This window comes from Cavia porcellus, unplaced genomic scaffold (assembly GCF_034190915.1).
Source record: "Cavia porcellus strain 051 isolate PalLab524CR breed Dunkin Hartley unplaced genomic scaffold, mCavPor4.1 scaffold_7, whole genome shotgun sequence".
NCBI classification, from domain to species: Eukaryota; Metazoa; Chordata; class Mammalia; order Rodentia; family Caviidae; genus Cavia; species Cavia porcellus.
The window spans coordinates 80,386,981-80,403,532 of NW_026947490.1; the positions used below are offsets into that span (position 1 = coordinate 80,386,981).

General features: G+C 40.1%; 1 protein-coding gene across 2 annotated transcripts; it reads right to left on the reverse strand.

Annotated features, from left to right (window-relative positions):
- Positions 1-43: 43 nt before the first annotated feature.
- LOC100717913 (sodium-dependent glucose transporter 1C) lies at positions 44-11,919 on the reverse strand. 2 transcript variants are annotated; one of them, XM_013149001.3, is made up of 5 exons: positions 11,775-11,913; positions 8,619-8,753; positions 6,168-6,336; positions 4,820-4,936; positions 44-3,202 (listed from the first exon to the last, which is right to left on the reverse strand). In XM_013149001.3, exons 3-5 carry the CDS (start codon positions 6,331-6,333, stop codon positions 2,208-2,210), a joined length of 1,278 nt encoding a protein of 425 aa, XP_013004455.2. In that variant the 5' UTR covers positions 6,334-6,336; positions 8,619-8,753; positions 11,775-11,913; the 3' UTR covers positions 44-2,207. The 2 variants fall into 2 exon arrangements, with proteins under 2 accessions (XP_013004455.2, XP_003466523.3); XM_003466475.5 differs by lacking the exon at positions 8,619-8,753 and having other exon boundaries at positions 11,775-11,919.
- Between the last annotated feature and the right edge of the window lie 4,633 nt (positions 11,920-16,552).

Below are 16,552 nucleotides of genomic sequence, written 5' to 3' on the forward strand. Positions count from 1 at the left end.
GAAGTGCACCCATTGACCATTAAGAGGAAATCCCAACACGTACTTTGTTGCAGGATTTATTCTTTTTATTTTAAAATGAAAAAAGCATAAAAATGATACACAATTCTAAAACAAAATAATAGGTTAATAATGGTTAATATATTGGGTATTGTTGTCTTCAAAGTAGTTACTCAGATTACAAGATAGAGGCATTAAAAATGATCAAACCATGAAAGCACAAACCATTCTTTTTGTCTAGCTAACACAGATTACTAGTATAATTGTCTGATATATATCTTTTCCCTTCTTACTTTTCTCCAGCTGCAGGTTTCTTAGGCAGGCTTTAGCCATATTAACCGTATCTGCACCAGGTTAATTATATTTACCAAATTACTGTATAAGTAAAACATCAGAGACATCTGGAAATATGCATACACAAACACACATCAAGGGACCAGGAGAACTCAGATACTGTGCTTTACTAGGACTGCATGGAAATGATTGCAAAACGCTTTCTTGGCTCTTCAGCAATAGAGTGGTGGCTATCAAACCTTACCTGAAAGAGTAAAACATGAGTTTTACTCGGTGAAAGGAAACAGCAGCTGTCCTGTTTTATTCCCAGGGCACTGATTGGTGAACATGGTAAATGTTCAGGGGACATATGTTAAACGACTGAAATACATGCTCTGGGAAATTTTCTAATCCAGAGTTGAGCATGTAAGAGCACCTCTGCAGATAGGAAATTCACTTACAGCTGTTTCAAGTACAAATAACACCCTAATAGGACAGCAATTTCTTTTCTTAAAAAAAGCCAAGCAGTTCTCTAACAAGTCTAATAGACTCTGTAAAACATTTATCATTTTCTGGGAGTTGGTGTTTTCTATTCCAGTTGCAAAGAGCAACCTATGCTGTCAGTCCCAGTGTCTGCCAGTCCTATTTAGCACCCTCAAGATTCATGGAGCCTAGTACTAGTCTTGTATAGACATGGCAGTGGAAGTTCTCTTTGGATTTTAAATCCCCAATCCTCCTGATCAGTTGGGGTTGGAGGATAAGGTGGCCAAACCTGGAAGGGAGCAACAGCATCAAACCAAGTCAAGCCCAGCCATGTGCTGATGCGCTAGCACCAGCAGGGCAATGGAATCTACCTAGATCACACAGATTCCTTCTGGAATTCCTTCTAGGGGAGTTAGGAGGGCAGAACAGTCACACAGAGAGGCAGAGAGGCCAGGAACGTGAGAGATCACCTTCAGCTAAAGGTTCCCTGAGTATATACCATCTACTTCCAAGGCAGAGGATTGAGATCAGTCATTTCAAGGCATGAACTCCAACTTCATAAGCAAAGGAACACAAGATAGTAAACCATTCATTTAGTATAAAGTTGGGATCAAATCCCCCTAAACATAATAATATTTGGCACAGGTTTTCAAAGAAAAGAATGTCATTAATACTCAGAGTACATTGGCTAACACAGGTAAATCTTAAACACTTGCTAAAATACAGATCAGAATCTAGAAGTCGGGATAAGGAAGTCTGAGCTAGATGCTTGGCATAAGCTTTCTTTGGGTTCATTTCCTCATTGTGCGGGTGATATTGAGCAGACTGTAATAAGCCAAATGCCTACCTACAGTCTGAAACAGCATTTTAAAAAGTATGTGTTTCTCTATCCTTTTCCTATAGCTGTTGTGTTATAGATAAATTATATTAAGACTAATCCAAAATAATAAAGACAAATAATAAAAATACATTAAAGATTTTAAATAGAATTATCTATGACCTGATTATGTATATAAATTCCAAAAAATTAAAAATTGTATAGAAAAGTTATTTCTATACTTACATTTATACAACATTTTGCATGATAGCTGCAAGTGGAAGCAAACTGCAGGATCCTCAAAGCATACTGAAAATCTGCTAAATCCTCATCTCTGAATGACCTCCTAGAAGTGGCAATTATTCAGTGAAATCAGGAAATAGTCCAGCTTCTCTGTGTGTTAGCCCATTGTGTCCTGGTTTCTAACAAGGTGATTCACAGGAAAACTGCCAGTAATAATTAGAGAAGACTCACATTTCACCTAATCTGAGATGAACTGTTGGATACCTCAGCCATAGGTGCCATCAGAATATTTCTAGATGCCTACTATGTTGAAGAAGCCTCAGTGTACCATTTACTTCAACCACTTCAAATCCAGTGCATTGCATTCTTCTGCACCTTCCCTTCATTCTCTTCCTCATAGCCCAGAATTAGAGGGCAAAGCTTTCTGGTCCTTGCTCCTTCTGTTTTCTTTCTCTTGGCGATCCAGAGGCAAGGTGGCTAACTTATACATCACAGGGAATAATGCAGCAGTGAATGTTGCTGACCCCAAACACGTGTACAGGACTACCGGCAAACCTGGGTATTCTCCCTGAAGAATTCCAATTACTGCAGGAATAGCCATTTCTCCCAGAGAACCACCAATGACAAAAAAAGCCGCAGACTTCCCACTTATGCTGGTGTACTGCTCAAGCCAAGAAATACCGCTGGGAAAGGTGGTGGCCATCGAGGCCCCATACACTGAGCTCGCTATCCACAGACAAAGTGGGTTCTTGTCAAAAAGCACCAGAAATAAAGATGACACCAGGCTGCCAATGTTGCTCACCACAATCATGGTTCCAGGCCGTAAACATGTGGCAAACAAGATTGCCAGGCCCCTGCAGGCTGCAAAGGCCCCCCAGAAGGCGGAGTTCAAGCCAGCAGCCTCGCTCTCCTCCATGCCAATGTGGGTGGTTGCAAATGAGAAAACATAAGAGCCGTAGGTTACCTCAGCTCCAACGTAAAAAAAGAAGAAGAGGAAAAGGAGGCAGAGCAGGGCCCTGTGATGTTTAGCTCTTCGAGATCCCTGAGCAGACGCTGTTGATTTTTCATGCTTCGAGCTTTTCATGAAAAACAGAGCAAACAGGAAGACAGAAACTACAAAGGTGTAAGTGCCGATAGCAGCATAAGCCCACAGTAAGTTCAAGTCATCAGGCGCTGCAAACAGAAGGCCTGGGTCGGCTTCAGGAGATCGGTTGAGGGCTGCAGGGTGAAGGTGAGGCTCTGTGTGGTTTTCAGGTGATGCTGTTGTCCCCAAGGCCAGTTTTGCCAGAATAGGAGTCAAAAAGGCACCCAAGGCAAAACTGAAGTGTAAGGCCTGCATATGTGGGGCTCCTTCGTCCCCCCATAGAGTCAAGATAAGGACATTCCCACCTACCAAGGAAAGATGGGGAAATGATTTGAGTTATACACAGTAGCTTAGTAAATAAATAAAAACAAATAAATAAAATCATTACTGTTAGAGGGAGGATGAGTCCATCACATGGCAGCAGCTTTGTGACATTCTCAGTCATCAGACACTGCACCTAATTCAAATCTGTGTTTAAGGAGCTCTAATCCCTGGCACCAGAGAACTAATACTATAGTGTCTCCTGTACAGTACATTTGAATTGTTCAAAGGGCAAACCACTGCTTCTGAGAGTCACACACATCAGCCAAGGCTTTGTGTAAAACAGTACTAAAAGAAGAGTAGGGAGTAGTATTTACAGACCTACTTATTTGTAAATCTTTCAAATATATTTTGAGGCAAGCTTTTATCTCCATATAGTGGCCAAATTTCCAAAACTTTCTGTATTTGGAATTGGTAATCAGTTCAAGCACATTTTATAAATATAATTATACACATGGGTAGATACATAGATGCATAGATCAGATAGACACATACAAAACACATATTCAGAAACCTTAATACTTCAGGACTCTGTTGTGCCCATTTAAAGGATGTAAGAATACCTTTCAGCATTTGCATTCACATTGTCAAAAAGCTTTTAGAATGTTTAGATGCTTGACTCTTTCAAAAATCAGATCTTTTCAGATAAACATGTATTTCTATCCTGTGAATTTACCACCAAAGTGAATGAAAATATAAAACATTTCTAAGGTCTGTCAGCTTACTTTAGAGCATGGAAGGGCATCTAGGAGGGTGGAATTGGTAGGAAAGCAAGACCACATATGTAACGAAGCAGGTGTTCAAATGGAAGCTCTTCTGCAACAGGGCAGGAACTTTTGACTGATAAAAGAACAGAAAATGAAAGAAAAGCACACACTCCAAGTTTCTCTTGCCTCAATAACTAGGATATATTTTTAATTGGATGACTGTCTCTGCTTTTGGAGGCATAAAGTAGTACCTGCTTGGTCTTCTGTGGTGAGAGAGAATAGATAGCGAAAGAGAAAAAGCCTTTATTGAGGGAACAGGAGGGCTGTGGAAGAGAGGCAGGCAGCCTCTTGAAGCTTGAGGGAAATAACCTGGGGCTTTATTTGGAATTTGACAGGGGGAGGAGTTAAAGGGGCAGGCAGAATGTCGTATTATCATTTGATTGAAGCAGCGTTTGCGCGTGCAAGAAAAGCAAGAGGTGTGACATTTAGGTTCACCAAAAGGCAGGGAGGTGCTTTCTAGGAGAAATCTGTCATTTTTATTTATATCCTAGTAAAGTATCAATTCCTCCTACATTACAATGATAAAATGAAAGTCTATTCACTGTACTGTAATTATCTCCTTCAGGGGGTCCTTCCTTGTTTGTATGTTGTGTTTGAATAATTTCCCATGACACAATTTTTAACTACACTTTGTAGTTGTCTGTTCAAATTTAGTGCCTGACTTACAAAGAAGGGCACTGTTAGGCGAGTTTTCTGATTGGGTGATGCCATTACCAACTTGGTAAGTGCAATGTCCTTACAAGATCACTGCAAGTGACAATTTGATACATCATGCTCTACTTTTCATAACAGTAATGTCCCAATCCCAGAGTGACACTAGAGACATTCACTAACCTGTATCCATAATGCCATACGAAATACCAAAGACGGACATCATGGCAATCAATAATACTGCTTTCTTGCAAAAAGGAATAAGATAAAGGCCAACTGCAGTAGCCAATACTGACAGCCCTGGGAAGAAAGGTTATAAACTCAACTGTAAAATCAGTATTCATGCAGTCATGCAACAAGTTAATATCATAAAACCTTCCAGGAATACAAAATAAATCCACGTTATCTTGAGATGATGGGACTTGAAGATTCCACAAGTTGTTATTTCATCTGAATCTTCTGAGTTTTATGGACTATGAATATGAATTACTATGACATGAACATAATTTTAGCATTAATAATAAACTACATTATATCACAAAGCAGAGTTTTACAGCAAAGGAAAGAGGGCAAAAATTATTTACTTACACATTTCAAGTGTACTGCCTCTGAAGGGACTTTTAGATATGACTTATCAATGTAAAAAGGCAAAAAGAATATAATTGGTATGGTATTCTGTAGTAAAACTTTAAATAAATTTAGTTTGGGAAATTTTGAGGGATATATTGATATATATTGTTGGGCTGGGGATGTAGCTCAGTTGCAGAGTGCTTGAGTAATATGTATGAAAATTTGGGTTCAATCTCTAAGGCAGTAAAAAAATTATATATTTTCAACTCATTTTTGAAAAAAAAAGACATTATTCATCAGCAATCAATTTTTTTCATTGCTTTGAACAGACTTTATCATGTTAATCCATAAACCTAAATTTTCTTTAAACATATCAATTTATTCAATAAGTACATGTTAAAAGTTTTGCCATCTATGTCCAGGGGCTCACCAACATAGCTGACAGCCAGGTAAGGTGGCGTACGCCTATAATCCCAACATTTGGGTGGTTTAGGCAGGAGGATATTAGAAAGTTCAAGACCAGCATGAGCTATCAAGTGAGCTCAAGGCCAACCTGAGCTGCATAGTGAGATGCTGTCTCAAAAAGACAAAAACACAAAAAGTAGCTGCCATCAGTCCCTCACCATCCTGGACCCTTCACATTTAATCCAGAGGCCTCAGAACCCAAACAGGTTCCAGGTGCTACTTCTGATCTCTCTGGCCCCAGCAGAGCTGCCTTTCACTCTCATAAGCAGACCTTTTGGACACCCAGTGCATGATCCTGAAATGGAGTCTAGAAGGCCCAGCACAGATGCCCTCTCACTGCCAACCAAGGTGATCGAAAGCAGGGAACCCGCTTCACAGAGGACGCCCCACGCTCCCCACTTCAACAGCCAACTGTTCTCAAGCTGCTATTTTTCCTAGGGACAACCACGGTGAAAACACACTGAAAGTTAACAGAGTGAAACTGCTGTTTACTTACCTAAAAGTAAAAAGTGATTCATATGGTCAAAAAGTATTCCACCAATCACAGAGCCACCCAAATATCCCAAAGCGCGACCCACAAATATTTCAGAAAGGCTGCTCATATTTTGGTTCACATTTCTTGCCAAATCTTGAAACGTGGGTCCTAGTATAGCAATAGTCATTCCCTGAAATTTAAAAAGAGATTTTATTTACAAACAAAGTAAAATGTATCGAATTTATGGCCACCACAAAATAGTGGGGAGTGGGTTACAGTTCAAAGCAGAGAATTACCGTAAGACTCCTATTCAGGAAAAAAATTTATAAAGACAATACAAGTATTATTGGAGCCAGAGGCCTTTTCTGCTTATCTTTCAAAGCTCTCAATTTTTATTTATTTATTTTTTTAAATTAAGGCTTTAATTTCATACTTAACCACACTGAAGTTGTTACACCTTGCAAATCATTGTAGAAAACAAGTATTTTTAAACAATTAAAAGTATTTCATATGAAAAAACTCTCAATTTTTAAAAAAATTATGTAATTCTTGTGGCTTTTTGTTGCATGTTGTTTCCTATTTGAATACCATACAATACTATTCCATATTAAAAGGTAATGAGGACCTTGGGATGTAATTCAATGGCAGAATAATTGCCTAGCATGCTTAAAACTCTAGGGACATCCCCAATACTGAACAAAATTTAAATAAATCTATTCTAGAATAGTAAATATAAATTATGTATGTAAACACACACATATATGCATATACTTTTATGCCTACTAAATACTTTATTACTAAGATACATAACTAACCTTCTACCAACCTTGGGGAACCTCAAATTTGTGATCCTCCTGCTTCAGCCTCTGGAGAAGCTAGGATTACAGGAGTACACCACCACACCTGAGCAAGTTTCTGTATTTTGATATATACCACTTGCCATACTATGTAAATTTAGAAGTCAGATATTTAATACTCAAAATATTCTCATTTTTGCTTCTGTTAAAACAATAATATTTTTGGTGTATATGGAGTCCTTCCTCAGAGCTACAAATATACAATATACAGGAAATAAACAACTTAAGCATTTTTAAGTCTATATTTTTCTTCAAAGAAATCCTCAGCCATCAGGAGTAGTTTTAAGGCTTTCTTAGAAAGTTCTCCATGGATATGTACAAAATGACTTTTAAAAGAAAGCATTACTCAAGACAATATATTGTGATAAATTGAATTTGGTCTAGACTATCTCAATATGTACCAAACAATATCCTAACTTCTTATGTGAAAATGCAACTTAACTGTAGTATCTTCTTATAACAAATGACTGAGTTCTGGTCAAACACATCAGCCAATCTTTCAATCAATTGCAAGCTACACAATGCAGACACATGTCAAAGGAAGGTAGACAATAATCTGCAACTAATCAGGCTACTTTATATAGATTCCTTTTTCTATATTCTGGCTCACATGCTGGGTTGATTCTCTAAACTTCACTAGTACATGTTTTACAACTTATTCAGAGAAACTAGTCTCTATCACTGGAGATTGCTACAGAGATGTCCCCAGTAAAACACATTTTAAGTAACCATAGCTACTCTTAGTGTATCACCCTTTCTGCATGAGAAAACATATATAAAATTAGAAAATAGGCACTGCTATAGTTTGTCTCTAGATATCCCCCCAAAGCCTCATGCAACCGTACATGGGAATTTCCAGAGTGCATGATGTGGGGTTTAAGGGTGTGTGATGGTAAGTCACTCCGCTGACTGGTTTGGCATAGTTAAAGGCATGAGTCCTACACTTGCCCAGGATGGGTTACCCACTTACAATATAAGAGAGAGTCTTGTCTGCTTGCTACCTTGTTGCTTTTGCTATTATGGGTAGTTCACAGATCTCTTCTGTGATCTCTTCTCTGCCAATCCACCTTGCCGTGGAGGCAGGTGATTACAGACTGAAACCCCGACAAACTGAACCAAATAAACCTTTCCTTCTTTAACCTTGGATATTAAGTATTTTGTCTTAGCAATGGGAGAAAAGTAGCTAAGACAGCTATGGAAAGTGGCAAATAAATATATATTTGTAAGTGTTCGAACGAACTGGAAGCTACTACAAGTGATATTTTTCTGTTTATGACCCTGCCAAATTAACTTGTAAAACAACTCTACTAACTTAGAGTACTGGTCAATCCTTTATAGGAAATTGTGAAGAATTACCTCAAATATAAGAAAATTGGCATAGGAATCAATGAGTTTGTGTTTTGACAAGATAATTTCCTACACTTAACTTTGTCTTTATTAGGTTTGTGATTACTAAGAAAATTGAGTCTTATTAAAAGAGCTAAGGTTATTCAAGAATTGTACAATTTTTGTTATTTGCCTTTGAACTGTTAATATCACTTTGGATAAATAGATGACACACACACACACACACACACACACACACATATATATATATATATATATATGTACTAACTTGTGCTCTTGTTTTAATGAAGTGTTTTGAATCCTTGATGCTTTGGGGAGCCCTTCAAAATCAAGTTCTAAATCTTTTTACGATCTTGAATTAATTTTGAGATTTCTTGGACAGGTCTTTGAGAAGGAAATCTCTCTTTACAAAAAAAAAAGAAATATTAAATAAATGGGGTTTATTTGATGGGTTAAATCAGAAGCTTTTTCAAATAATATGCAATGTCAAAATTTCTTTCAGTTATATTTGTATGAATGTGGTATTAGTATGTGTTCAAAATTGTATATAATCCAAAGAAATCTAATATTCCTCATGTAACACCATCAGTCATAATGCTAGTCATAATGCTAGGTTATCAACCTAAAATGCTTGTATCAAAGACTGGGCATGGTGGCACACACCTATAATCCCAGCACTCAGAAGGCTGAGGTAGGATTGCGGAAAGGGACACAGTCTTTTCTCTGTGGCAAAATGGCAAGATACTGAGTCTTAGATCTACACCTCACATATCAAAGGGGCCCTGCCAGTTTCCTGAAACCGTACATTTGTTGGGACCTTAAGGTAAAGCTGACCAGAGATGATTCTCTCCAGAAGTAGAAGACCTCATAGATGTGGAAAGCTTTCTTAAGGTCATAGATCAAGACTTCTCTGCCATCGTGAAGTCTTACTTCTTCTCCTTTTCTAACTACTCTGTTACTTGCTACCCTAATCCTTTCCCTTTCCTTATGGGAAAATCTATGGGAGCATAAAGTATGAATGGCAATAGCAAAAGGCTAATTTTGTAGCAAGACGTGTAATTTGTGGGCTAATGCCCTCAAATCTGGAAAAAATTTCTCTACCGTCAAGGCCACTCCCTATTCCCACGGAGTTCCTTTGAAACCCCAAAGGAAGGGTGGAAAGTTTTCCTTGATATCCTAAAAATGGCTACTCCTTGCTTTTTCACACTTGTGGGAAGTCTGGAAGTAGTACCTGCATTTTTCCTATATGTAACGGGATCACAACCAAACACAGAAAATCTATGAGTGACGTCCAAAAGAGCACAATGCATGTGCAAAGAGCTGGGGATTACTTACATGGGTAATCCCCCCCGCAAAAGAGAAAGAAAATGTTGATTATAGCATTGTTTTTCTAGACACTGACATGGCACCATTAAGGAAAATTCTCAAGAAAAAGGAACACAGGTGTTCTTGGAGCAGCTCACAGTTTCTAGGCATTCTGAATGATGGCTAGCAGGCTTGAGCACACCAAGGTTTCATGTTCTCTTTTATGGTTAGTGGATCACCTGGTTCCTGACTTGTGTTACCAGCCTACCTACAAAAGATTAAGCTCTTTTACAGACAACTATGGTCCTTCTTTACCATCATTCCCCAAACAAAGACTAGGACCAAGCAGCCTGAAATACTATTGAACTCTCCTTAGAGATTGCCTAAGTTTTGAATGGTTTGATTTTGATCAGTTTGGTTCACAGAGGCACCTGTTAAGGAGTATAATTTAGTTTCTTGGTATCACTGATGGCAAACTATAAGTACTGTAATATCGCCTGACAGACACTCTAAACTTTCCCTTGTGTAGTGTGCCTTAAGTCATAAATGTTTCTATGTAAGCATCCTTTATCATCAAGTGGCCAGCAAAAAAAATGAAGCATCAATAATCATCCATTGCTATGTCAACTATGAATTCCACAAACTGACCAAATTAGTCAGTTACGTTCATGACAGGAAGTATTGTCAGTGGCCAAGATTTCAGTCAGTATCTCAAAATTACAGGCTGACTGACAGCAAAGAGCCGTTCCATTAAATAAGGCCTAAAGCTGCCTGTGTATCTGGGAAACGACCTCAGTGTCAACAAACTGTAACTTGAGAGTACATTCATGGAGCAAGTAACAGGGCTGTCAAAGGTTCAGCCTGTCACCTGCAGCAAACTGCTCAGAAGTATGTGAAGAAGGCAAATATACTGCAACCAATAAAGCTATCTCTGTATGTTGCTTTCTTGTTGCCTATAGATATTACCTGCTATTCCTGGGTGGAGCATCCCAAATTTTTTACCAATTCAGGTGAACCTCAGGGCATTTCTTTGTCCAAAGAAACTGGTAAAATTAACTTGTCTAATTTTTATTAAGTATTAGTAAGAGCTAAGCATTACGGTTGGTTCGGGAGGAGATTCCTTGGACCCATAAAAAAGTTTCTAAATCATCTACATTTCAAGAATAATTGATTCTAATTGAATGGTCCTTTTCTAAAAGCTGAGTGCATCCCTTGTCCAAGCAGGGACAGTCAGGACTAAGGACCAGAATGAGCACAGATGCCCTACAAATACTAATACACAGAGAAAATCAAAACTCTTCATGTTCAAATCAAACACCTTCACGCACTCAGAGAACTTAAAAGACATGGCGCATGCTCTGAGGGCTCCACTAAACAGCCACTGTGGTTTCTTTGTCATCCCTACACCCCAATCAGAACACTCTGAGAAACGATTGGCTGAGGCTGAGCTGCTCAGTGACCAGAAGTGACTCTTCTCAGTCGACTCACCCAACTCTCAGGACCACAGTTACTCATCAATAAGAGAAAAATTTTCCACAAATATGGAATTGAAGGGCAGCCCAAGGGTTTGGAAGAAAACACTTCTAGCACTGCACTTTGCCCCAAAAATAACATAACATTTAATAATGTGCAGTCTTGATTAAAAGTGGATTGTAGGGAGAGTAGAGATGTTCCTGGCTCTTAGCACTTATGTAGCTGTGTGATCTGGAAAAGTCACTTGTCCCCTGGGGCCAGTTTTCTAACTTCAAAATTAAGTAGTTGGCTGAATACAGCCAGGCCCTTAGGAGGAGAAAAATCACTGTTCTGTGATAATTTGGCATGCCGTAGAGCAGCAGCTAGAGGTCTCCCAACCCTGTTGGCTCTCCCCATTAAATCAAGGACATGAAGGAAGGTTAGCTGGATTGGAAAACGTGCTAGGAAAGTCAGTTTCCCACTTGACAGTAGCCCTCCGTGATTACTGCCGTGCCCGCGAGTCAGATGAGGAAACCGAGGCCCAGGCAGATTAGCTAGTGACCCAAGGTGACGGTGTGCAGGGGACCAAGAGGAGACTCCAACTGGGAAGACCGCGTTCTCTGCAGGGAACCCCTCGGGCCCGGAGGGTTGCATCCCCAGCTCTCACCAGCCCCAGGAAGGTGGCATACAGGACCGCGGTGGTGAACCAGCGCAGAGCGCTCCCGGTTCGGGGCGCCACCACCGCCTGCGGCGCAGGCTCCGGGCCCGAAGCCTGGAGGAGCCGCTGTGCAGCAGCCGGGGTCCCGGCACCGCCGAACTCCGTTTGCAGCTCCAGCTTGGCGACGACGGGGAGGTGGAGGTGGCCCTGCAGCCGCCGAGCTTTTCTTCACCGGACCCGGTGGAGCACCAAGCCCTGGTCCTTCCCGGCCCGCAGGTCCCTCCTGGCGCTGCCTCCCCCAGGCAGCTGCCAGATTCGGGGCATTATGAAACCGGACTTTGGAACATGTAGGTGTGGCCGGCAGTGGATATTCTTGCTCCATATTATCAAATCTCGACCCCAGTCACTTTGCAGAAATGGGGACTCTCGCCCTTAACACGGCGTCTTCCGCAGGAAGTTAAAGTGGTTGCCTGGGAGACGGAGTTCGGTGCAAGCGCTGCACAGAGTCCTGGAGCTCAGAGGACTGGAGTCCGGAATCCGCGGGTTCAGACCTGAGACTCGGGCCGCAGGTTCCGGGATTCTCCTTGCCAGCCTAGAGCTGAGGACTCTCTAGAGGGCTCCCAGGGACTAACTGACTGAATCAGCAGGAGGCCGGCTAAGGCATTTGCTGTGAAGCTCCGAGGCCAGCAGTGCCGAGTAGCCGGCAGTCCTTAGTTAGCCTTTGTTGAGCAGAGCTGCTGTGTCATGGCTCCCAGCTGCTGAGATGTCGGGAAATGGTACTGCTCGGTAGGAAACAAACCGGCATTAGCCGAGGAGAGTCTGAGAATCATGGAAAGCACACTGCCCACTGCTCCCCTGGAACAAGCATTCCAAGGAGTTCCAAAGGCCAGGCTGTACTACAAGTTTCAGGGAGGACGGTTGTAGCAGGAAATTAACCCCCACAGTCCGTTTTCAAGACCAGCACATCTTAAAGGTGGTTCTGAAATCCACCACGTGTAAATGCAAAACCACTTGATTTTCTTTTTTAAAAATTAATTTTTATTAGTACGTGTTTGCAGTACATAGTGCTTACATTCCAACGTGGGAAGTTGGTACATGTACATAGTAACATCGTATTTCTTTTTACTTCCCTTTCTCCAAGAGATGGTGCTTTGAAGGGGAATGGAGAGCAGATTTTCTGAATTTAGAAGGATAATAACAACATAGTACAGTCTTTGCAGTTGGCGGTTTTAGATGAAAATGCTACATGTCAAAACAGATAGCTGAACATAAATGAATTGCTTGTGAGAAGACAGAAGAATGCGATGTCAAAGGCCTGAGTTGGGCTCAGCATCTGTGGCACCTGCTTCTCATTTCTCATGACAGCGTCAGCTGCGACACTGAAGGAACATCAAGTGACGTGGTTGTGGCAGATGAAGCTTCACTGAGTTCACAGATAATCAAACTATAGAAATACACTTTTTAGAATGTCTAAAAGGGAAAATGTCACACATTCAGTTACTGTAACACTTTGGCTGCTTAATAGCTGGCTTTGACCCATAGAGCTCCTTCAGTGTTCTTAAATAATGTTTTAAACCAGGTGTGATAGCACAAGGCTATAATCCCAGCACTTAGGAGGCTGAGCCAGGACAATCTGTGTGAATTGGAGGCCAAACTGGGCTACACAGCAAGTTCAAAGCCAATCTGAACTATGAAGAGAAAAAAAAAATGTTTTAACATCTGAAAGTAGGATTTACAAGCTTTATAAAAACAGGTAAGATGCAGCTAAACTTTATGAGGAAATAAAAGGTCAGGAATTGCAAAACTGGGCCTCAGCTAGCTACCTAGGTTTTCTAGGGAGTATGAAGGTGTTGCCTAAAATCCCTGCCAGATCTGAAGTTTGTCATTCATTTTCCTTTCACCAAATATTTCTTGAACCTCACGGATAAACTTTCACATGTAACATCTCAGTTAATCCTCCTGGCAATATTCTGAATTCCCCTTTACCCTCTGTAAGATAGGAGAGTTAAGGCAGAGAATAAGGAATAACTTGCTCAAGGGTTGTCATCAAATCAGTGCCTGTAGATGAGCAAAGAAACCAATAAAAGTCCAAAACATTTTCAGCCACATCCCAGAAAGAAGAGGACTGAGGGACTGACTGTGTTGCTGAAAAAAGTTATGCCAGTCTAGAAAGAAACACCCAGTGTTTATCCTGTTCCGGCTTGGTTTTCATTTGTTCCTTATCCAAACTGTAGTCTCAAAATGTGATGCAAATATTTATCATATATTGGAAATAGTCTTCTCCACGTTCTTTCTCTCCCATTTATTCCTCCAGACTATAAAGCTAAGTAATGGCAAATTTAACTTAAAAGACCCACTTTGAGCTGGGTAACACATGTCTGTATCCCAGAATTCTGGGAGGCTAAGACAAGAAGATTGCAAGGTCAAGCCCAGCATGGCCAACTTTGCAATTTAGTGAGACCCTGTTGCCCTGAAATAAAAAATAAGAAAAGCAGCCCTGGGGATATAGCTCAGTGTGAAGCCCCTGTATTCAATTTCCAGTCACACACACACACACACACACACACACACACACACACACACACACACAGAGAGAGAGAGAGAGAGAGAGAGAGAGAGAGAAGGGAGAGAGAGAGATCTAGTTGGCTTTTCTTAGACGTCTAATATTTGGAAAAATCACATTCAGTAAAATGGATTGAGTGTTGGATTAGCTGAGTACAAGCAGTTACTTTTTTGGCAGAAAAAGACTGAAAAAAAAAGAAAAAAGAAAACTCCAACAACCAGTAAACAGAACAAATGCAGCTTGATCCTTTACAAGTCATTTTCTCAGAGGATTAAAAGAGAAACTTTATCATCTTTCACAGGTAATGCAAGCCTCTGATTTGCTGATGTTTTTGGATTGGTTGTTTATATTAGGCTCTGAAACCTTGAGTCAGAAATCGTATCTACTTTGCTCCCCAACATATCCCAACATAAGCAGAATGCTTAGTATGTTGAAGTCACTCAAATTACTGATAACATAAATGACAGCATAGATTCAAGGATTAAAAATGTCTACCAGGTCCAGCAACCAGAGATACAGCAGTTCTACAGACAGATGGGGACCAAAGCCAGATTACTATAGATCAGTGAAGGAAAAGGTTGAATTGTACCTTATTCAAGAGGCCAGTTAACACATAACAACTATCAATACAGAGGTAGAGGCTGGGCTTTGGAGTCATGCAAACCTAAATACAAATTCTAGCTCATTTCCTTATTAGCTATAAGACTTTGGAAGGGAAAGCATCTAAGCACATATCCTCCATAAAATAGGAGTAATATTGGATGTTTTGTTGTTGCTTGAGTGTACAAGGAGGTGATGAAAACACTTTGATCATGTTATGAGTGTGTGCAGGGAAGAGTCTCTATTATAACATATCTGGTTCTTAGACTTTCCTCCTACTGAACAGTGTGCAAATCCTGATTCCAAGTATCTGTGATAACTGAAACTTGGTAGATATGATACCTGGGCACCTTGGACAGGAGAAAGATAAGGTTAAAAAAAGTGTAGAGAGGGATTAAAAATGGCAGAGTAAAGACTGGCAAAAAATATAGCTGTTCCATGATCTGGAATTAAAACATCTGGAAAAACAGCTCAGTGAAAGGGAGAGGAGAGAAGTAAATTTCTGGGAGTTGGGAGTGGGAGAAAGCTGCAGGAAAGCTAGAAACTGCAGAGAAACTAGAGAAACAGCACGACACACAGAAAAGAACAAAGCAATATGGAAAGTTAATCCCAGCTCCTTGGGAAGAGAAGTATTTCTACCAATACAAGAAAACTCGGTGCCGAACCTCATCTTCCCCTCCCCAAATTCACAGAGGTGGTTGGTTTTTGGGAAAGAGAGAAAGCCCTACAGTTAGCCATCCTCAGGCTCCATTACTAAAAAGCAGACACTAACTAAAGAGGTCTCTATACTAGCAACAAAGTCCACTGTAATTGACCTGCAGCCCTTTGCATATACACACAATAGAAACACAAGAAAATGGGGCAACAAAACGCCTCCAAAAACCTCCAAACTCCCACCAGTCTGATCCATGAGACATCAGAGGATGTGAATTAAAACTCAAACAGCTGCATTGCATGCGACGGTAAAAAGAGAAAATAGTACAGTTATAAGCTCAGTGAGTTCAAAGATGATGTAACTAAGCAAATAAAAATTTAATAAAATCATCAGTGAGCCTCAAAAGACAATAATAAAAAGCAAGCTGAACTAAACCAAAAAGTACACAATATGACCAGTTTAGTGAAGAATCAGAGTTCATAAAAAAGCACCAAACAAATCCAGAAGATAAAAAGATTCTGTTGAAAGTATGGACATCAGAATGTGAGGATGAGAAAACAAAACAAAAACAATGTGAGGTTAGAGTGTAAGAACTACAAATATGGCTAAAGCAGGTGACCACAGACTCAAGAGAGATCATTAAAACAGTAAGAGAATATGGAAAATGAATCAAACAGCTGCTAGATGATGCAAAGAAGACTAATTGATTAGAATTAATGAAAAATCATAGGACAGCACAAATAGCACAAACATAGTTTAAAGAAATAACAGCAAAAAATCTTAACAAGTACAGGAAATTTAATATGAAGATAGGTGAAGCATACAGAATCCCAAATAGCCATGATCAAAAAAAGAGTATCTCCACAACACATCATGGTCAAAATCCTGGAAGTCCAACACAAGGACAGAATTTTAAAAGCTCTAAAAGAAAAGCAAAAAATCATTTACAAAGGTAGACCTATTAGAATT